The sequence below is a fragment of the Onychostoma macrolepis genome, chromosome 09, assembly GCF_012432095.1.
Source record: "Onychostoma macrolepis isolate SWU-2019 chromosome 09, ASM1243209v1, whole genome shotgun sequence".
NCBI lineage: Eukaryota > Metazoa > Chordata > Actinopteri > Cypriniformes > Cyprinidae > Onychostoma > Onychostoma macrolepis.
The window spans coordinates 32,959,602-32,982,104 of record NC_081163.1 but is presented as its reverse complement, the minus strand read 5'-3'; the positions used below and the strand labels follow the sequence as shown (position 1 = coordinate 32,982,104).

The following is a 22,503-nucleotide window of genomic DNA, read 5'->3' as shown; positions in this document are numbered from 1 at the left end:
CAACACAAACCTGCAATTAAAGATATGGTATATATTCTAAAATATAAAACAAAACTCTAATGTGCAAAAAATAAGAAACAAAGTGTTGGCAAGAAGAAAAAGCAGCTCATATTCATTAAAAAAAGAAAAAAAAGAAAAGAAATCACAATCAAATCACAAGACATTGATGCAATAAGTTACTAAAATACAAAATGGAAAATTGGGCCTAATAGTGGGAAAATTACTTTTAATTGTCCCACTAAATCATTTCATTAGAGTTCAGCTGCTCACTGGTTCCTGGTCTGTCTGCTCATCTGAAATTTCTGTATTTTCTAATTACGTTATTAAACTAACCTACTATGCCACTCTAGTTGTTCTCTGAGATCCATATTATTGGGAAAAGGGAGAGATGTCTGGCTCCAGGTTTATTTACCTCACAGGGTAGCGGAGCAGAAAGAGAGAGACAGGTCTGGCCGCTCTCTTTGCCAAATGTTCTTATGATGAGAAAACCATTCTCACATCCCCCATCATCTGGTAAACGCACTTGCATAGGCACATATTGGTATTATACACATATACAGTGGCTCCAAAAATATTTTAATACTTTTGGATAAGATACCTAAGTCATATTTAAAAATATATGAATCTCGTGGTGTTACACAAAATATCAAACTAAGTGGCATTAACAAACAAATGATGTTAGGGCTTTGCTGTTGATTGTAGGTGCTTCTGCTGTAACTGGGAGATTTGACACTGCCTGTACATGACAGAATTTTTCAGTGTTCAGTATTTCAGTTTCAGTATGATCATTTGATCAATCAGGCACTGTTTTTAGTACTGAACATAATAAGTGTTGAAACAGCGGTAAATTATGTTAGTAATGGAACATTTTGGTTTCCTGTAAGTAAATATAGTTTCCCAGAGTTAGTCAGTGAGACTACACATGGTTTTGATGTTAGTATATGCTACATGCTTCAGCAAATAACACACGTAGATCATGCCCTGTGGTGTGTGAGATGTCAAAATCAAAGGCCAGAGATGCATACACTCCATTACGGCTGTCTTTGTTGAGTCTAATTTTAGGACCAATAACGAAGTGAAACATAATCAAACTTACATTCACCCTGAAAGTTATTTAAATTTTGCAATAATTCTGCATAATTCCAATGAGACTGGGTTGTTGCTGCATAACAAATGCATCACTCAACTGTTCAATTGAAGGTTCGATATTTTAAACTTTTAAAATATATTTTTTTTCTCTTTATTTTAGGTGCAAAAAACTGCCTTTTCCCTTTTCCCTTTCTTTTTTTTTTTTTTTCAAATCTGTTGGTAATTTCCTTTCATTTTCCCAATAGAAAATAAAGACTTAAAGTAATAAAGAGTTGGCTAAAACAAAAACTAACAAGAAAATGTTCATTAATTAAAATAAAGCTGAAAGAATAAAATATAAATAATAAATTAAACATTTTAAAAACTAGAAAACAAAAATTACAAATGTTGCCTTGGCTAAAATCACTTTAAGTTGTACTACTAAAATAACTGAAAATGAAATTAAAAACAGATGAAAACTTACTGAAACAGTAAGCCGCATTTTAGTGTATGTCAGAGCGCTGCCCAGACAAAATGACTAAAACTTAAACTAAAATTAAAATGTAAACTGAAAATACAAAAAGAGATCATTAAAAATGAATAAATACTCTAAAACTTAATAAAAAAAATAAAAATCAACTATAAATAAAAACAATAGTATACAAAAATTACAATAAAATAAATCTGCTTATAAACACCAATTTTTCCCCACAGTCCCATAGCGGGAAAGTTTGACAACTACGTTTGTCAAATTTTATCTGTTGGCATGTATTAAATCCAACAGGATCTAGACAACTGAAAAAAGTATAAGATTTCTTGTGCAACTCGAAGATACAGGAGTAGTAACTTGAGCAACACAGCTGGACATAGTGGAAAGAGAAGTAGAAAGCACTAAAGAAAGGGTGGCAGGAGTTGAAAGGGAAGAAAGTTAATAAAGAGTGAATGAAAGAGTGAGAAATGACTGAAGAAAGAAAAGAAAAAAAGGACAGACACTCTGCTATATGATAGGACTCTACTCTGACCCAGTTGTAGAGCTGATATGAAGCTGGACTCAAGCAGTAATTATAGTCATTATGAAATACAATCACATATCCTTCATAAGGATAAAATGCTCCTATTTTTCTCCGTCTGCGAGGTGAATGGGGGCAGATCATCTTTCATAGACAGACCCCGAGATGATGTAAACTGTAGAGAGTTGGACCCTGTCCTTTCTTGGTCATGGATGAATATTTCCAGCAATTGCTAGAGGGACGTGACAACAAAGCCAGGACTATCACACTGACATGAACAGACACACACACACACACACACACACACACACACACACACACACACACACATTTAATCAGAACAAGGTGTTTCTGCTGGCCCTCAGCAATAAGAGAGAGCCAAGCTTGAAAACTCAGAAGATTTATAATAAAGCCCCCTCCTCATCCTTACACTGCTTTCTCAAACTCTCTCTCTCTTTCTCTGCTCCACATCTGTTTCTGGCCCCTCAGATCAGGCCCAGGAGACAACAATATATAGGTCAACGTGCACAGCTGAAACTATGACCACACTCACTTATTATCTGATAGAAGGATATTAAACAGACATGCATGGCATCAAGCAAAGAGTTACGAAATACACTGTAGTCAATCTTCATCATGGTATATGTCATGTCTTTAGATGTTTAGTGAGCTCATGCTGGACTACTGCTAAGAGGGAAAAAAACAACAACAGTATTTTCAAATAGGTTAGACTGACCTCTGCTGGCGAATATGATGAAGTACATAAAATCACAAAAGGGGATTTTCTATTCACATTAACACGCAGGCCAACTGAGAATAAAGTAAAACCTGTAGGTTTAGTTAGATTCAGTTATTGAGATTAAATTATATTATTTATTAAAAGTGCATTCAGTAATTATTTTTTTCAGAATCGTTTAGACTTCCGTCTATCTACGGGGACCAGCATAAAAGTCTCTCAGTTTTATGTAAATAACAGTGATACAAGTGAGTTTTAGAGAGTGTCTACACCACAATTAATGCCCTTACCCAGGAGCGCCACTACAGTTACTGGACCCCCTGAACAGCATGTTGACTCGGGGCCCACCCTTGGCAGAAATGGCGCATTGGGTCCCCCTCGGTAGTAATCGTGTTCCGAGGCTCCACTCCCGCGTCGGGCCCTTTGACACTACAGTATACTGTAATCTGAATAATGAATACCAATAAATAAATGAATATGTGTATTGTATCTGTTTACACTTACATTTTACATTTATGCATTGACACTACCAAAGAGAAACAAAAGAATGTAAATAACATTTAAAATAGTGAATTAAACTGGATTACTGTTAAAAAGTGGAAGAATTAAGGAAATATGAAGTATTTTCAAAAGTGACTTGTTCTAGATGTATACATCATATTTTTCTTACTTGCTGATATCTTTCTGAATTTCCGAATATAATGTCATTTAGTCTCTATTCCTCAGGACAAAACAACAACGAAGCATTAAAGAGAGCAAACGAGTCCAAACTTAAAAGTTCCTTTACATCTCAAGACTCAATTCTTGGATATTTCTCTTTGGCCAGCTGCACAAAGTCTTCAGCACTGTCCAGAGACACCAGTCGATCCTAGGAAATGATCATAACAATTAAAATGCTCATTATAAGTCCTTCAGCTCCACCGAGCTGCTTGTAAAAGAGGCACATCCTTGATTAAGTCAAATAGAATCATGCAGATAACTCTACTTTTTACATTACACGTTTATCGTGATGAGTACACATACAGTAAAGTATCGAGGCTGTAGGACTGAGGACTGTCATTTATGATGCAGACATTTATTTACCATGACAAAGATGTATCTTCCACTGTTGCTGAGTCCACGGGGGAAGAGGCCTGTTTCCTCTGACACTATTCGCAGAAGTTCTCTGGCTTTCTCCACATTCTCCCAGTCACTCAGAACCGTCTGTCTGTTCACTGTCAGTAAGGAGTCTGCCTCCTTCTGATAACCTGGATCAACATCATACATGCACATTTACATTTACATGACTGCACTTCTTCAGAGACAAAGACATGCTCACACGCCACTGCCATTAGATTGGCAAATAAGGGTCACATTTGACTTGGTATGCTATTACTATTATGTTAACTGGCATTCTGCATTGTACATTTAAGCATAAATAATTGAAATTTTTAAAGACAAAATGAGTATTGTTCTTGTAAGCCCTGACAAGAGCTGGAAAACGAAGAAAAAAGAAAATTCAGCAAGACGGATAAAAAAATAGAGAACAAATATAATATCAATTTAAAAAATATATAAATACACTACCGTTCAGAAGTTTGGGGGCGGTAAGTCAGTAAGAAATATTATTACAAGTTCAGTCAAATTTATATATTTTAAAATGTCATTTTATTGTGAAGGTCAAGCTTCAGTCTTCAGTGTCACATGATCCTTCAGAAATGATTCTAATATGCTGATTTGCTGCTTAAGAAACATTTAATTTTATAAACATTTCTTAGTTGTGCTGCTGAATATTTTTGTGGAAACATCTATATAAAAGAAATATATAAAAAAGAACAACATATTGTTTATCAATGTATTTACTGTCACTCTGGATCAATTTAATGCATCCTTGCTAAATAAAAGTATTCACTTCTTTAAAAAAAAGAAAAGAAACATAAACAGTGTACATAAATAAAACATACAGCGATAATATAAACATAAATATTTATTCAATCATTTAAAAAATAAAAATAATAAATATAAAAATAGTTATTGTCCACCTCACCCAGCTGAAGCAAGATCTTCTTCCAACGTATACAAACTTCTTTACGAGCACACCTTAGAGTGTGAATATCATAGTTCAGTTTCTCCCATTCCTAACACACACACACACACACACACACAAATAGTGGAAGTGTGGTCAAAGAGCAAGACAGAAAGAAAGCTTTGAAGAGCTTTGTGGATGGAGGCATAGGTTGCATGGCAGAACATCACTATTGGGTTACCGTCGATTGACACTAACAAGTTCGTAAGTGCATTATAGACCATGTGCTCTCCAAGCTGTCCACAGCCTGATAAACATGAGAAAAGTTAAAGCTACTGTATGAAGTGGACACTGACATACAGGAAACATCAACAACGTAAGGTTGTTAGAATCACATGCATTGCATTTTATTTAAACAAACAGGACCAAAGAAGCAAGAATTTCTGCTCTGATCATGTGACTGGTTTACAGTTAAAACGATTCAAATGTGATGCACCAGATCGGTGTCCTCACCTCACCTTAGGGAAGTGAACTCTTCATCACTGGTCTTTCTGGTACAGTTGCGCTGAATTCAATTTAAGAAAATTGGCAAATTACATCTGCCTAAATTCCGACGTGTTTACTCATAGCCAAAATCCACTACAAAAAAGTCAGTCAAAGTCACATCTGCTCTAAAGCAGAGAGCAGAAGGCATGGAAGAACTTACGGATTTTGTGCTGGTTTAGGCATACCTGCATAAGGGTCACACAGAACACAATTTTCCATTCCAATGCGCTACTTTTCCATTGTTTTTCTATGAAAACACGCGAGACTGATGTGTATGATAGCTGTGTATCGTTGGTAGAGACGACACCTGTCTGAATAATTAAGAATTAACTATATTAACTATATAGCTGTTGTAAAATATATTCACTCGCTTAGTTCTGTATTCGTTTTCACAGTCCTTGCTTGTATCTCAGAGTGCATGTGTATTTGTTCTTCACCTCAGTATCTTTGTCCACTTTGTTCCTCATCTTGATGAATGCATGTAATTGAGCATCTGATTCCCCCTCAGTAGTGGAGATGGAGGTTTGAGCACTGCTCCAGGTCCTCACCTCCTTCTCAGGTCCAGATCTGCTGTCCTGCAGCTCATGAGCCACGGCTGTCTCACTGCCACTGGACATACTGGACCTTGAGGAGGCAACACTGTATTTAGAGACTTTATTAAACTACATTTCACAAACACATTTGGATAAAGTAGATTCTACTGATGAATAACACATTTAATTTTGGTGATATTTGTCATTTTTACACATATATCATATATACAGGTGCATCTCAATAAATTATAATGTCGTGGAAAAGTTCATTTATTTCAGTAATTCAACTCAAATTTTGAAACTTGTGTATTAAATAAATTCAGTGCACACAGACTGAAGTAGTTTAAGTCTTTGGTTCTTTTAATTGTGATGATTTTGGCTCACATTTAACAAAAACCCACCAATTCACTATCTCAACAAATTAGAATATGGTGACATGCTAATCAGCTAATCAACTCAAAACACCTGCAAATGTTTCCTGAGCCTTCAAAATGGTCTCTCAGTTTGGTTCACTAGGCTACACAATCATGGGGAAGACTGCTGATCTGACAGTTGTCCAGAAGACAATCATTGACACCCTTCAGAAGGAGGGTAAGCTACAAACATTCATTGCCAAAGAAGCTGGCTGTTCACAGAGTGCTGTATCCAAGCATGTTAACAGAAAGTTGAGTGGAAGGAAAAAGTGTGGAAGAAAAAGATGCACAACCAACCGAGAGAACCGCAGCCTTATGAGGATTGTCAAGCAAAATCGATTCAAGAATTTGGGTGAACTTCACAAGGAATGGACTGAGGCTGGGGTCAAGGCATCAAGAGCCACCACACACAGACGTGTCAAGGAATTTGGCTACAGTTGTCCTCTCCTGAACCACATACAGAGGCGTCTTACCTGGGCTAAGGAGAAGAACTGGACTGTTGCCCAGTGGTCCAAAGTCCTCTGTTCAGATGAGAGCAAGTTTTGTATTTAATTTGGAAACCAAGGTCCTAGAGTCTGGAGGAAGGGTGGAGAAGCTCATAGCCCAAGTTGCTTGAAGTCCAGTGTTAAGTTTCCACAGTCTGTGATGATTTGGGGTGCAATGTCATCTGCTGGTGTTGGTCCATTGTGTTTTTTGAAAACCAAAGTCACTGCACTCGTTTAACAAGAAATTTTGGAGCACTTCACGCTTCCTTCTGCTGACCAGCTTTTTAAAGATGCTGATTTCATTTTCCAGCAGGATTTGGCACCTGCTCACACTGCCAAAAGCACCAAAAGTTGGTTAAATGACCATGGTGTTGGTGTGCTTGACCAAGTATTGTATTGTCAAGATTGTATTGTACATATACAGTAAATGAACATACTTTCCAGAAGGCCAACAATTCACTAAAAATGTTTTTTTTATTGGTCTTATGAAGTATTCTAATTTGTTGAGATAGTGAATTGGTGGGTTTTTGTTAAATGTGAGCCAAAATCATCACAATTAAAAGAACCAAAGACTTAAACTACTTCAGTCTGTGTGCAATGAATTTATTTAATACAAGAGTTTCACAATTTGAGTTGAATTACTGAAATAAATGAACTTTTCCACAACATTCTAATTTATTGAGATGCACCTGTACATACATATATTTTTTTCATAATGCAATTGTTTTTAATTATATAAACTATACAAGAAAAAAACTTTGTCGCTTACCTTAATATACAATCTTTCTCCTCAGTAGTTTCATGAATAGGACAGCAGCCAGAATAAAAGGCGCCCATTTAGAGCAAAATGGAGATTTTCCCTTAAAATGAGCTAAAATTCAGTACATCATCCTCATAGTTATTATTATTGTTCCTTATAGTAGAGCCAACATCCTCCATGCACTAGGACAGAAAATTGTGCTGCCAAAGTTATTTCTCACAGGCGGTGTCCTTAATTTGATAATGAGCAACTCTGGCCATGTGACTGCACTGTTTAAATGCCCATGGGACTAACCAAAGTCAAGACAGTCAGCACAAATAAAACAGAAACACTACATCTGGAGCTGCCTTATTTTAAATGGATATATTCATGTTTATATGTAGAAATGGCTACTGTACTTCATGTGACCTACTGTACATCTGGGAACTTTCTTTCTAACTAAATTGCTTCACAATTCAAGGAACTATGCGACGTTTAACATTCCACATCTTTTAGAACCAAAACAATGTGTTGAGCTATGTCAACGCCTGGAAGATCCAGCTGTTGGTGATTGGACAGATTCAGATAATTTATACCAGGGTGTATCATTTTTAAAAACGGTTTAATACGAATCAGTCTCAAACATGTCATACAGATATTGAGTGTTAAGTTAATAGTGCAGAATGGCTCATTGCTGCTCAGGCTCCAGGTTTGAGACCATGGCTTGAGTAGACATGTAGGGGCCTGGGCTGGTCACTAGGAGGCGCATCTGCTCCCTGTTGTTATTCGATTCGGCCCTGGACTGTCTGTTGGAGCCAAGGCTGTTTTTCCTACACATACATAAAATGAGAAAGTAAAGTCTTGGCTAATACCACTTCAGCTAATCAAACAAGAAGAGTCAATGCCACTTGGGAGGCATTTCTTATTAAAAAATAATGTAAAAAAAAAACCTAATACAGATAAGTGTGAGGTTAACATATAATGTAGATGTGACCTGGAAGAAGAAGGTGGAAGAGCGATGATTCGTGGTCGTGTTGTCAGGACCAGCTCACCCAAGAAAGCCTCCATCATTAGGTTCTGCAAGGTGTTGAGCAAAATGTCCTCCACTAGGTCACTAAACTCAGGCAACCTGCAGAAAAGAATGAGAGAGAATGAATTTAAGTTGTTTAAATGGCAACATTTGATTTGTGACTAAATTGTCTCTTTCTAGTGTCATAGCACACCTGCGAATGGACTCCTGGACCTTCGTTTTTATCACCTCCTGGACTTCTCTCAGAGACTCCTGGACACACTCACTCTTGGGTCTGTCTGCAGTGCTACAGTTTCCTGTGTAAGTCTCTGCTGGAGTGACACTGGACACACTGGACATTTCTACAGGACTCTGGTTGCCTGCAGCAGAGCGGGGTCGTGTTTTTGTGGGGCGCGCAGGAGCAGGCCGCAGCTGTGTGAAGTATGGCACCTGCTCATTGTCGCCCTCTACCAGAGACTGCTGGAACTGAGGCTCATCTAGGAGACTCCTGTAGGAGCATACATAATAAAAAACCAGCGTGACCTCCTACTGAATGATAGTTGTTCCATTTAATAAGTCAAGTCTCCTTTATTTATAGAAAGAATAAAAAAGAATAGGACAGAATAAGTCAGAAGAGCTGCCTTCATTTTTTCATGGTTCTTTGAGGAATAAAAAGTTCAAAAGAACAGCATTTATTTGAAATACAATCTTCCGTAACATTATAAATATCTTTACTGTCACTTTTGATCAATGCATCAAACGTTAATGCATCTTTTCTCTATGAAAGTATTAATTTAAAACAGAAACAAACAAAAAAATAATTACTGACCCCAAACTTTTGAACAGAATTGTATTAATAAAACAATTTAAGTCATACTGTAGTAAAGAGGTGAGCACGTGTGTGATGACATCTCTCTCAGGACCCAGAGTCAGTGGGGGCAGGTCTGCACCTGTCCCAGACTGAAAAAGCTTGGGTTGCCTAGACCTGAAAGAAATATAATGATAAAATAACCATCATCATGTCTGACTTGTTATTCATTTTTAATCCTTACTCACTGTTTATCTCCAAGTTTAAATAAAAACATTTATAGATTTTAAAGTTTTGCACCCAGTTGTACCTGTTGATGTAATGAGTGTTGAACTGAGTGGGGAAATGTGTCCGATACTCCATGAGGCTGTGAGAGCGTGCAGTGACACCTAAGTGCAGTATTGCAGGACGAGGAGGCTCGGGACGTCTTCTCCTTTCCTGGCCTGTCTGCTGCTGAGCCCACTGTTCAGCCCGACTGGGTCTCACTGAGGAACCGCTTTCAGCTTGATCACTGCTACGGATGGGCGGAAGAGTCTGCCACATGAACAACAAAATATTGGTCTCTCACTTATAAATATAATGTACACATACAACCATACAACCATGTAAATAAAACCCAAAATGTGAATGTGATACATAATTTGTAAATAAGACTCATTTGTTATTTTTCTGGTGTAGTTTACCTTGTATTTTCTTGTGCCAGTTTTCTGTTCAAACACTGCACCTTCCTGAGGAAGTCAATCAGTTTTTTTAAAATGATGTTTTGATACAGTGAATGAAATGTAAAAGGAAAATTGTCAAAGTTACAGTCTAAAATGTGTCTTTCTGACCTGAGAGCATTTATCCAGTTGGTTTGCCTGTATCAGGTCTTTCTCAGTGATAGTAAACTCATATTTCTGTCTTTCGGTCTCCTCCTCCCACTGTCGAAGGTCTTTGTGATACTGTGCAAGCTTCTTCACAAGAGTTATCTGACAGAAACGGAAAATAGTATTCTGGAAAAAATGCACCATTGTTTCCACAAAAATATTAAGCAACACAACAGTTTTCAACACTGATAATAATAAATTTTTCTTAAATCAACACCAAATCAGCATATTAGAATGATTTCTGAAGGATCATGTGACAGCTGCTGAAAATTCAGCTTTACCATCACAGGAATAAATTACATTTTATAATATATTCAAATAGAAAACAGTTATTTTAGACTGTAATAATATTCACAATATTATTGTTTTTAGATATTTGATTTGCTAACTGTATTTTGGTCAAATGAATGTAGCCATAGTGAGCATATGAGATTTCTATCAAAAACAAAAACATAAATTACTGACCCCAAACATTTAGATAGTAGTTTACCTTTTTAAAGATGTATGTGTTTCTATGTGCACGTGCTCATTTGTGTATCTTTGTATTTGTCACCTCACAGATGAGGTCTTGCTGATAGAAAGTAGGGCTGCCCGAGTCCTGTATTGTCAGGATGCAGAGAACACTCTCCTCTGGTGCCAGACGACCACTCTCAGGACGGATCTTTACAGTCTACGCTCAGTGTGACAAACAAATGAAAACATGCGGTCAATAATCAATATACTGAGTAGACTGGCCATGATCAGTTATACATGGTATCAGTTTGTTCCAAAGCCTTATGCTGATATTTTTTCTGTGGCACACAAAATAAAAAAAGTCTGAAAAATCATGCAGTTCTTTTGCACATAATGACAGTTTATGGTTCCATAGTGACATTTCACTTCTGTCAAGCTTCAAAAACATCATAAAAACACCATAAAAGTGGCCCATATGACTTTTGCACAATATAACAGATTTTTCATTTTTACATGATCTGTTGCTTTAAATCTATATACCTGTTGGCATTCTGTGCTTGTTCCATTCCATTTATACAACACTTGGTCTGTGTGTGAGACATTGGTCAAAAAAAGGATGCGTGTAATATGAGAGCCCACTGGGATATCACCAAAACACACTCTCTCTTCTGACAGGAACACCACCTATTCACAAAGAAAGAGATGGAAATTTTTGGCTTCCATTTCATGTGGAACACTTCTTATATATGGCTTGTTTCATCAAGCACTGTCTTACTTGTCCAGGTACTGGGATTCTTTGAGTGCAAGGCACAGTAATACGCCCATCTTGTATCTGAATGGGTTCTGCCTCTCTTTCATCAAAGCCTTGGCCCTCAAAAGTTACAAACATGCTGTCCCCCTCCACCATGTGTATAGGTACATCCACCTGGAATTGTACACCAAACTCAGTATAAAACACTTAATGGTTTGCATATTAAAGTAGACAGTAATTTCTTTTCAGACAAAAACAAGTGTTACTATGTGAAATGTTTTTGGTAGCAGGCACATTTTTAAGTGGGTGTTTTTGTGGAGTAACTAACACTGTATGTTTTAGCCTCCAGTGGGGAGAAGATCCACTCCACCAGGGCGGTGTGGCCTGGTTCCACTTCTCCTCCAGGGTTCAGACACTGTAAGACTGGGTGACTGAAGTTCTCCTCCATCAGCTCCTCCAGGGGAGTGGTGTCGATGTGATATCTCAGCGGAAGAGCGCCTGCATTATACAACTCAAACACCTGTGCAGATTAAACATTTAGCACATCTGTGACTATTAAAAATAAACACATGATTTCTATGACTGTAAGGACCTGCCAATAAATAAACAATGAATACAATTATTTTTAAGGCATTTTATCCTGTAAGATTCTCAACGATTTTGACTCCAAGGCCCCTACTGTGCACAACAATAATCTATGAACACTTCAAGTTTCTGTACACTAAACTCAGAAGTTTTCAATTCTGAATGTTCAAAGTTATGGCTAAGAAACCCACTGAACTGTGGGAAATCCACTCAACTGTGGAAGAGACTGGAAGAAGAGTGGACCGAGATCACACCAAAGCAGTCTGAGAAACTAGTGATGTCCTGTGGCCACAGATGTGCTGAAGTCATTCAAAGCAAGGGCCTCTACATTTCCTACTAATTTTTGAATGCTGTGACCTTCAGAATCTTTCTTCGTGCTTCAATCATTGGTGTTCTCTAATTTTGATCACTGTGTTTTCCACAAAATAAAGAGTTTTTGTTTAAGTGCCTTGGTTATCTTGTAAAACACTGTTCTACTAGCATGATATAGCCACAACTTTTAGTTCCTTCAAATTTTGTTATTACATTATTTAAAATTACATTATTTCTGAATAAAAGTGTTCATAAATTGTTCTCTAATTTAGATCTCCACTGTATGTGTGTATGTGTGTGTATATATATATATATATATATATATATATATATATATATATATATATATATATATATATACACACACACATACATACAGTATATTTTGTTAATGTTTTGTCAGTGACCTTTTCAAAGGTCTGATAATATAATATAATATAACATAATATATTATGATATATTATAATATAATATAATATAATATAATATAATATAATATAATATAATATAATATATTATGTTATATTATATTATATTATATACCTCTTATTTAAGAGTCTATAATAAAATAAAAAGTCTATTATATAAACTAAACAGCTTATAAAAACGGCTTTCAGGGAAAATCTCAGTTCATGTAACTTATAGGCCTACAAACCTGTTTGGGGGGACTGAACCCGCCAATTGCCACCGGGGAAAAGATGTGCTGGTTGGAGGAGAGGTAAATGTAGCGTCTGTCTCTTTCCACAGTTACTCCTATAAAATTCATCTGGAAAAACAAAAAAATAATCAAGATTTGTCAGCATAAATCATTTTTAAAATGATGCATGTGCTGCAATGACAAGAATCATTTGCCTCACCAGTATTTCTCTTCCATGTGAAAGTTTCAACAAGACAGGAAGACGATCTGTCCCCACAAAGTCATGTCTGGGAGAGAAGCATATGCCTTATAGTTTTCTGTGCCTCATTAAACAACACTTAAGTGTAAAAGCACTATTGTGCTCATTCCTGACCTGTATGTGAATTGTACCGTCCTCTGTTGGCCGGGCAGGAGTTTACCAGAGTGTGGGGAGACGGAGAAGAGCCTGTGGTCCTGAATCTTCATCAGGTGGAGCTCAGATGGACTGAAATCTCCAGACTCAGCCCAGTACTCCAGCTCAATCTGCTGGTCCTCTGGAAGCAAGAATGACCTGAGGGAGACCATTTTGATCATTTCTTCATACTGCGTGACATTATTTGCTACCTTAAAATATAGGCAGATCAATTCATGGATGCTCACCACTCTACAAGAATACTTCCTGGGTTCTTAAACAAAAGCAGAATACTAGAAGGGTCTGAGCCTAGGGGAGCCGCGCTGAAGCTAAAATCCAACATGGCTGAGGTGAAGATGGAAGGGCAACGTTGAAAACTGCAAAAGGTTTTAAAAGTTATCAAAAGAAATTGGGGTAGAACAAAACCTCTGAATTTATGACTGTTTTAATTGAAGCAAAATAAAAAAAGCTAAAAGTATTGCCTGTGTCTAGTGGGCACCCTGAAGGTGAGCTCAGATGGGCTGGGATCTCTGCGCAGATAAGTGTTGAGTGCATCCAGATTGAAGAGGCGCCAGAGCTGCAGTTTACTAAGACCCTCCACACTGCCACAGCTACGGGCATCCATCACCTCTAGGGTGGGGTACACTCCCTCGGCCTGTACATGGCAAACAGATTGCGGCTCTCCTCCCCCTGAGCCTGGCCGCCGGAAAAAGCGTTTTATATTGTGAAATTTACTCATAGCAATTTTCTCAAATATGCAAAACGTGATATTGTCTTAATAACCCAATTGAAAATACCAGCATGTGTTTTCATGCTGGTGCAGGTTGGTTTATTCTGGTTAGTGGTGGCTAATGGTGCTGGAATGTTGCAGTAGGTAAGGTGTTGCACTATGGTCTAATGCCATGTAAACACTAGAATCATAAGCAAAGCATAAACAGCACTGTTTTCTTTGTACACTACCAGAGGCATTGAGGATGTGGTAACTGATGGTCCAGCAGTAATGGGCCCTGCGTGCCGGTTTCACTGTGCAGCGGATCGGTAGCCTGCAGTCAGCAGGTATGGTTCTGCTCACATTCTCCATCTCCAGAACTGAAAAAGTAAAGCTTAATTAAAAAACGAATAAATAATAAAGACTGACTTGACAGCAATCATAGGTACAACATAAAACAACTACACTACCGTTCAAATTTTTGTGGTCGGTAAGAAGTAAAAACAGTAATATTGTGAAAAATTTTAATTTAAAATAGCTGTTTTCTATTTGAATATGTTTGAATATGTGATAGCAAACATTTCTTTTTATTATCAATGCTGAAAACAGTTGTGCTGCTAAATATTTTTCTGGATTTTTTCCTCAGGAATCTCTGATGAATAAAAAGTTCAAAGAACAGCATTTATTTTAAATCTATTTTTTTGTAACATTCTAAACGTCCTAAGTGTCACTTTAGATCAATGTAATGCATCATTGCTAAATAAAGTATCAATTTGAATGGCAGTGTACATAATATGCATATGCCTGAATATAGACAGTGACGCATTTAAAGTGAGACAGAGTCCTGGCAATGGCAGAAAAAAAACATTTCTAAGAATAGTGAATCGACAATGTCACCAACCCAAAGGATCTTGAGTCATATCTTCGGGGAGGCCTGTAACTGTGACGCTCTGCTGTGTGGTCAGAGAGAAGCTGACAGCACAGGGGCTGTCGTTCAGTAGAGGGACATCAAATGACTTACAGCTTCCCACCAGGACCTCACCAAGATCTATAACAGGATGCTCTGCCTATGAAAAAAAGAAAAGAAAATATCAACAATTAATGACACAATGTCACTTTTTTTTTACATAAAAATGACAGGAAAGTGTGCACAACCAACTCATCCCAACGCAAGGTATATAATATGTGCTCCATTGTATATATTATTAGATTAGTTCTGTGTTCTATTCAGGTAACACACCTGGAGAGACCCTTTGGATGCCAATCCAACAGCTTTAATGATAAGCCTGGACTTCTTGGATTGTGGCATTTGGACAGGCCAGAACGTGAGACTGGGCTTCATGCTGTACATCATCTCCTCTATAGGAGCAAAGGACCACTTCTGTACCTGAAAGCAAAAAAAAAAAACTTTCATTAATAAGACTAAAACTACTATTCTCCAAAATACCACAATCACATTGCAGCCTTACCTTCGATTCATTGGGCTGGAGCGTGTCTGTGTCCGGCAGTACAGTCAGAACCCTTTGGTCAGATCCACACAGCCTCCACTTGAACTCCACTGGCACTCTGCTCAGGTTCTTCACCCGCAGGGTTCTCTCAGAGCAGGAGCCCATGGCTGTGGGCTGAAAGAACAGACTGCCATTCCCCTCCACACTCATGGAAAGCTTCTCTGCAACAGCGACCACATTCAGTACCTACAGAAGATTCAGAAATTCCTAGTTTTAATCAGATTTCCAGACAGGCAGTGTCACACTTTAGTAAAAGTATGGATAACTTTCTGGAAATTGATTCAAGTACAGTTTAAGTAGCTCATCAGAAAAATACTCAAGTAAAAGTAATTGACATTAAAACTACTTTTAGTATCAAAAGTAGTTTAATTTCATAAATTCTTCTTCGGAGTCCTTTAGCAGAACACTGTGGTCTCTTGTTAATCTTGGTTAATGAATAAATATACTTTTGCTCATTGTTAGATCATGTTTGTTCTTGTTACATCACTTTATTTTTTAATACTGAATTATTCATTTTTATATTTGAAAACTAATTTCCCAATTAATGAAACAAAATCTGACAATGATGCCTAATGTGCCTGTGTCCATACAGTCATAAACTCAAGAACTCAACAAAATAATTCAACAAAAATATTTATACTCGAGAAAAGAATTTCCTGTAAAAGAAAAGAACTGTACTGTAAAAGTACTGTAACAAAGTATTTGTATTTTTCTACTATACACCTCTTAGGCATGTCATTCAATGCCTTAAAAACTACTATTTAGAAACTTCCATTTGGCAAATGAGCTGCTGAAACATCACAGAATGATTCTGTAAAAATGTAAAATTCTAGACTATTCTAGTCAACTGGACATGTTTCTCTGTTGCTCAAGACGTTCCATCAATCATCCAAGAGCTTCAATCACTCAGTGTGGCAAATTGTGTAACCTGTGTGTGTTTGGGGCTGGCATTCAGATGTAATAACAAAGGGATACTGGCAGGGTGATCCGGTGATGGAGTGCATCTGAATGTGAGAATCTGGTAGCTGCCTGGTGGCACCAGACCACTGGGTGGCAGCACACATACAGATGGACATTCCTCTGGGTCTAGTCTGAAGATCAAGGGCAGATCCCCTGTATTCTGCAGGAGAATACTGCGGTATGCCACCTGTCTCAGTGCTGGGAATACCTGATGGGAGATGGACTGTGTCAATACCTATATTTACATATAGTATTTTTCCAGTGATTACATATTATGATGAAAGATGTCAGACTCACTACTTTAGGGTGTTGAAGAGAGAAGTTGGGGATGAAGTGCTCTTTTCCAGGCTGAAACGAGTGACCGCTCACCCTGACTGTAAGGCACCAGGGTGGGCACAAAGTCCGATCCTCCACATTTCTATGATCCCTCAGAACCTGGGGATGACAACCAAATTTGAAAACCAAATTCAAGCCAAGTAATAGGTCTATTGTCACACTAAACATTCATGCTCAGAACTCATCTTCACTTTATGTCCCATTTACAGACTGCTGGAGGGCACCAAATTGATTTACCTCACAGACAGAGGATATCAAACATGTTATGTAGTATTTTCCAGTATATTAGTCTCACATTACCTTATAAAAATTGAAACACTCAAGTTGTGCTGCATGGAAGACGTTCTGCTGGTTGGGACTGTATGTCACTCTGAAGGCTGTGCTCTTTAGAGGACCCAGTTCACAGGAGAGAGGAGAGATGGAGAAAGGGGATTCGGCTCCATGAGTCCAAATCAGACAGATCTTGCCTTTGGTGTGGTTGGTGATGGAGACTGACTTAGATGCTGGGCCGTCATAAAAAAGGAGCTCAGAGGGCTGAACTGTAACATGGGGGGTGGGGAATCTGGAGGGGTTTGAGGTGTTGTCAACTTCTGTTTCCGCTTCAGGTGCTGAATTAACATGGAAATACTCCTCCAGAGGACTGCGTGGGTCGAAGAGAAGTGTGGATTTGTCAGTGTCCTCTGCTGGAATCTAAAGAAAGTTAGATGCAGTGTTATGTGACGTCACATCCATGCTTTATTTATCTTTTGTTGTTGTTGTTGTTGTCGTTAGCTGTGTTGTACCTGACTGTTTTGTGAATTAGATATAAGAATATGATGTTAGGATGTTTGACTTAACTCTTAGATGGCAGAACATTGTATGTTGCATCACGGTGCAGATGGACAAATACACACCTCCTGGATTAGCAATGCTCCGCTATCATCCAGTTTTAATTTGTGATCGTCCAGCAAGGCATTCAGTATGTCAGGAGGATAACAGGTGAGCCCTCGGAGCAGATTCATTCTGTAGATACTCAGGTGTATGGGGGTTAAAACGGCTGGCTTCAACTGCTCTGAGTGACAGGTGCCAATCAGATCCAGAAACAGTGGCTCCTTTAATGAGAAAAGCAGAACTGCACTATCAATCAAATGAAAACAATATAAGAAAGTAGATATTCAACCAAGAAGCCAACAAACAGATAGACAGATAGACAGACTACCCTGTGCAGCAGTAAACAGGTCACTGTCTTGTGATAAGCTATAGGTTGATATGGGCGGAACTTCATACGCAGAGTGAGTTTGCTGCTGCCTGGCAGAGAGCCACAAGGCTTGTCAATGCTGAACACGCTATGGCTGCCAGTGTCCACATCAAACTGGTAATGAGCCAATACTGCAGAGGAGTTGATGATCTGTACATTGCGTGTGACCTCTGTGTCCTCCTCAACACAGCCAAAATCCAGTACAGAGGTATTTAGAGACACTATTGGACCTATAGTGGACAGATAAGGACAGTCAGACCAGGTTTGATATGTTTATAAGCAAATGTTTGGAAAGCTGTTACTGTGGAGTTATATATTGTACCTATGCATGTGCCTGACACTTTGAGCAGGTCTTTGCTTACAGCCCCAGGACAGGTAAGAGAGAGATAGTCCACACTTATGCTGTCCACTGTGAGTGGGGAGAAGCAGACGGGGACTTTCAACACTGAATTTGGAGCGATCTTCCCTTCATGAACTTCACAGCAGAACACAGACTCCATGAGAGCGGGACATCTCAACCAGGACAGACTGAATGTTGTGCTAACCTAAGAGAGAAAATGTGACAGCAAAATATCTGAAGTCTAAATATTCGATGAGCAACAATGCAGGGTGGAGGGAAACATACAGTGGAGAGGTTGTAGATCTCAAAGTGCCTTTCAAGAGAGTCTCCTACTGCCACACTGCCAAACTCAAGCACCTTGCAGCCTTCCTCCTGTCCCATGGAGCTGATCTGGAGGTGAGGGTACTTGGCTGTGGAAAGGTATTTAAATGTGATGTGAGTCATTTCTAAGCCATGAACCAAACCAATTGTCTGATATAAATCACAGCATTGAAAACTATGATTTGAGAAAAAGTATTTGAAAATCAGGAAAAATGAACAATGATATGTATCATATGTCAATAAACTATGATATATATTTATATGTAAGCTATACAAATAAATACATAAATATAAACAACTAATATAATCTATGCATACACAAAAAACTATAAGTTGTACAAAATATTTGTCATTTTTTTATATTTATATTTAGTTTTATAGATATTTTTTATTGTTTTTTAATAAATAATGCCACTGATGGCTTCAAAAGCATATGGATTAACAAATTCTGAGCTCATGGTACATCTGTCTTTAAAGGCTAATGCAGAATTACTATATATTTATTTCTCTATGTAATAAAATGAATGATTTTATTACATTAAAATGTTAGAAAAGACCAGAATATACAAAAATGTGTGCTTTCTGAAATTCTTTGAAAAGCTCAGTGTACTCACACAGCCCACGCAGAAGCACAGTACAGCTGCTTTCCCCATTATCTCCAAAAGCACAGCAGGCCTCAGCCTGATACACTAGAGACCGCTGGGGTGTAAACTCTACTGTAACCCTGCATTCTTCTCCAGGCTTCAACTGTCCAGTCTCAGGGGACAGCTGGAACGGAGGATCCACAAACCACCTGAATCCTGTCTGCAGCTTACTGGAGAAAAAATGTGCATTCACTGGTTTCAAAATTCAGCACTTTCTTTGCACTTTCTCCATAACTCAGATTATTTTTAGCCATGCTTTACCTGGAATTACGAAAGAGGAAGCTGGTTTGGGAGCTGTGCTGGGCAGCACAGGGTGGCAGCATCACCGTGTCTGGTACCTCCAGGGCATGATGAGGAATCACAGCTCGCAGAGACACGTGGAATGTGCCTTCCTTGCCCTGAAACTCTATAGTGTCCGCATACTCACACTGGGAAGAGAAGAGCAAGAAAGAAGAATATATGCAAATCTAGTCATTAATTTAATATCTCTCATTATTACACTGAAAAAAATGATTAATTGAATTTACAAAAAAAAATTTAAGGTAAGTGGTTGCAATCAATTTATTGTAGCTACATTTAAATAAACTAATTTTGCTGAAGGTTAGTCAACTAAATTTGTTTATCTAAATGTAGCTAAAATAAATTGATTGCATCCGCTTACCTTAAAAAAATGTAGTATAATTCTTTTCAGTGTACTTGTTGTAAATGTTGATTATAAAATGCATAGGATTAATGAAGGATTAATGAATGCTTCAATGATATAACAAGTTTAAGAATGCTAATACATTAGATAAGAAGCACAGGTAATTTAAACTTTACTTTCTCAAGAGGCTGAAAAGTAACTGGGAGTGAGTAAGAAGTTCCTGGGCTCAGTAGGATGGTCTGAGGAAATGGTGTGCTGAAGAACTTGGAAGTAGGAGGTCTATAATGGACAAAATACAACAAATACATCAATTTAAACACTACTGTTTGAACGTTTTAGGTCAGAGAGATAAAAAAGAATACTTTTATTCAGCAGGGAAGCATTAAATTGATCAAAAGTTACATTTGTGATGTTACTAAACATTTACATCTCAAATAAATGCTGTTTTTTAACTTTCTATTCATCAAAAAAGTGAAAAAAAAAAATATTGTATCAGTTTCCACAAAAATAGTAAGCAGCACAATCATTTCAACATTGATAATAACAAGAGAAGCAATCAGCATGTTAGAATGATTATGATTAGAATGAAATATACTCAAATAGAAAACAGTTATTTTAAATGTGAATACTCTTTCAAGATATTACTGCTTTTATTGCTTAGCTTTTTATCAAATAAACACAGCCTTGGTGAACATAAGAAGACTCTAAAAAATCTTACTGACCACAAACTTACCTTTGAATTCTGGAAAAAGTAATTTTTGGTCTTAATGAGATATTGTTTTAAGTGGACTGACCTGAAGGTAAGTTTCTGGAGTTTTCCATGAATGCTTCTAAGGAACAATGATTTGGTATACTCTCGCCCTGGCTCCCAGCCCTCCCAGACCAGCTCAGCCCAGGTCTCCACCCCAAAAAAGCAGTTTTGACTTCTCTTCAGAGGACTGCCTGACCTGAGGCGTGAGACCCTCTGAAAATAAAGGAAAGTAAATCATAATGTTTATTGGCCTTTGCACCAGTAGATGGCAGTGTATTTCAGCAAAGCATTTTAGCAAAAAGTCAATGCAAAATCAGTCAACTTTTTATTAAACACTATTAAAATATAAAAACTATTAGAAACTAGCTGCAAACAATAGCAGAATAAAGAAACACGATTAAGTAGGCAAGAATCATGAACAACAAAAAAATAATAGAGGATAGAATGAATAAGAAAATTGGGGCTAGTAATCAAATGTGAAGGCTGGCACAATTATTATATGTGTTATATATATTTTATGTTTTATTGTCTAAATTTTGCTTAAAAGAGAGGTTCCATATTTAACTTTTCTTTTCTTTTTTTTTTCTTTTTTGGAAAAGCAGTTGACTTAACTTACAAAAACCCACACTGGGAAATCCTTGCCAAAAAGAAAAAAAAAGACAACTATCCCATATCTCCCATACAAACATAATAAACACCTAAAAAAAAAACACCTTACCTTTCTATGTGGGTTGTGTGTGACTCCAAAGGGAATACCTGAGCTCAGAGGATTCACTGGATGATCCGTCAACATTGCACCTAAAAAACAAACACCCAAGCCACAGGTGTTCAAATATTGCTGCATTTGTGGGCTTCAAATATTTCATATATATTTTATACCAAATTGCTTGAATGATCTGAGCCCATATCAGAAATTAACCTAAATTTCATCTGACAATATGAATATGAACATACGGCATTAGGCAATATCTGTATTACTTTAAAAAGCTGCATGCTAAAGTGGTGCATTTACATTAATTTGTTCTTCTCTCCATTTATTGTATAAGCAGGATCTGTATATATGTCTGTGAGGTTAACTCTTATGTAAATTTACGACCCTGCCACTCATTTCTTTAACCTCTCTATTAGCTTAAGTGTTTTGCCTGAGAGGATCATCAAATGAAATGTTGTTTTTAAAGTGTTACGGTGGGTTTTCTGGAGACTATGCAAAGGTATCTTCTGTTTTATGTCTAAAATTAGACTACTGACTACTTTTCTTTAAAAAAGTTGACATGGCGTTAATAGAAGCTGTAATTCTGTTTAAAAAAAAATCATAAATCCGTTTGCTAATCATTATCAAGTGTATTACAGGTACGCGCTTACGAGGAAAAGTTGCGTTGTATTTACGTTATGTATCCTACTGAAAATGATAACTTACCACTGTATCTGTATCTCATGCAGTAATATCACAAACAAACAAGAAAACTGAATAGAAATATGTCAGTTTATTTGTTTCGCCATGCTGAAAGTTTTCCTCACAGCTCAGTTGTGTATTCGAGCTCCATGACAACGCCGACGGAAGCAGCCGAGGGACATTTTTTTGTTTGTTTTTTTTGTTTTGTTTTTTTTGCTCAAGGACTTCAACAATACCTTTAGCAGTCAGGTGAGATCGAATGCAGGTGTAATTTTCCAAATGCGTGATAAATGTTCAAAGTTTGCCTTCTTGAG

General features: G+C 37.5%; 2 protein-coding genes across 4 annotated transcripts; both read right to left on the bottom strand.

Annotated features, from left to right (window-relative positions):
• Nucleotides 1–3,038: 3,038 nt before the first annotated feature.
• On the bottom strand, nt 3,039–7,842 carry LOC131547282 (melanoregulin-like). Of its 2 annotated transcripts, none has more exons than XR_009272890.1 (6): nt 7,566–7,842; nt 5,803–5,989; nt 4,841–4,931; nt 3,898–4,061; nt 3,485–3,682; nt 3,039–3,260 (listed from the first exon to the last, which is right to left on the bottom strand). XR_009272890.1 is itself a non-coding variant. In XM_058787742.1 (6 exons), exons 1-5 carry the CDS (start codon nt 7,631–7,633, stop codon nt 3,605–3,607), a joined length of 588 nt encoding a protein of 195 aa, XP_058643725.1. In that variant the 5' UTR covers nt 7,634–7,654; the 3' UTR covers nt 3,039–3,260; nt 3,602–3,604. The 2 variants fall into 2 exon arrangements, 1 of the variants encoding a protein (XP_058643725.1); XM_058787742.1 differs by having other exon boundaries at nt 3,602–3,682; nt 7,566–7,654.
• A 246-nt stretch (nt 7,843–8,088) lies between these two features.
• On the bottom strand, nt 8,089–22,379 carry cfap65 (cilia and flagella associated protein 65). Of its 2 annotated transcripts, XM_058787737.1 has the most exons (33): nt 22,214–22,379; nt 21,515–21,594; nt 20,840–21,009; nt 20,222–20,324; nt 19,664–19,830; nt 19,373–19,572; nt 18,723–18,847; nt 18,420–18,642; nt 18,059–18,327; nt 17,754–17,951; nt 17,161–17,550; nt 16,822–16,959; nt 16,493–16,732; nt 15,526–15,750; nt 15,297–15,443; nt 14,958–15,123; nt 14,308–14,436; nt 13,830–14,043; nt 13,596–13,724; nt 13,330–13,506; nt 13,177–13,243; nt 12,975–13,085; nt 11,751–11,942; nt 11,447–11,596; nt 11,212–11,355; nt 10,772–10,888; nt 10,183–10,320; nt 10,036–10,080; nt 9,663–9,886; nt 9,422–9,529; nt 8,759–9,052; nt 8,530–8,664; nt 8,089–8,365 (listed from the first exon to the last, which is right to left on the bottom strand). In XM_058787737.1, exons 1-33 carry the CDS (start codon nt 22,230–22,232, stop codon nt 8,224–8,226), a joined length of 5,376 nt encoding a protein of 1,791 aa, XP_058643720.1. In that variant the 5' UTR covers nt 22,233–22,379; the 3' UTR covers nt 8,089–8,223. The 2 variants fall into 2 exon arrangements, with proteins under 2 accessions (XP_058643720.1, XP_058643721.1); XM_058787738.1 differs by lacking the exons at nt 20,222–20,324; nt 21,515–21,594; nt 22,214–22,379 and having other exon boundaries at nt 20,840–20,885.
• Nucleotides 22,380–22,503: the final 124 nt, after the last annotated feature.

Excerpts from the sequence above, each read along its gene's own strand:
- LOC131547282 (XM_058787742.1), bottom strand. The coding sequence starts at position 7,633 with ATGGGCGCCTTTTATTCTGGCTGCTGTCCTATTCATGAAACTACTGAG. Across the intron at positions 5,990-7,565 it reads GAGAAAGATTGTATATTAAG|GTCCAGTATGTCCAGTGGCA; the intron begins GTAAGCGACAAA and ends TGCCTCCTCAAG. Across the intron at positions 4,062-4,840 it reads GAAGATCTTGCTTCAGCTGG|GTTATCAGAAGGAGGCAGAC; the intron begins GTGAGGTGGACA and ends ATGTTGATCCAG.
- cfap65 (XM_058787737.1), bottom strand. Across the intron at positions 10,081-10,182 it reads AACTGGATAAATGCTCTCAG|GAAGGTGCAGTGTTTGAACA; the intron begins GTCAGAAAGACA and ends TGACTTCCTCAG. Across the intron at positions 9,530-9,662 it reads AACACTCATTACATCAACAG|GTCTAGGCAACCCAAGCTTT; the intron begins GTACAACTGGGT and ends TATTTCTTTCAG.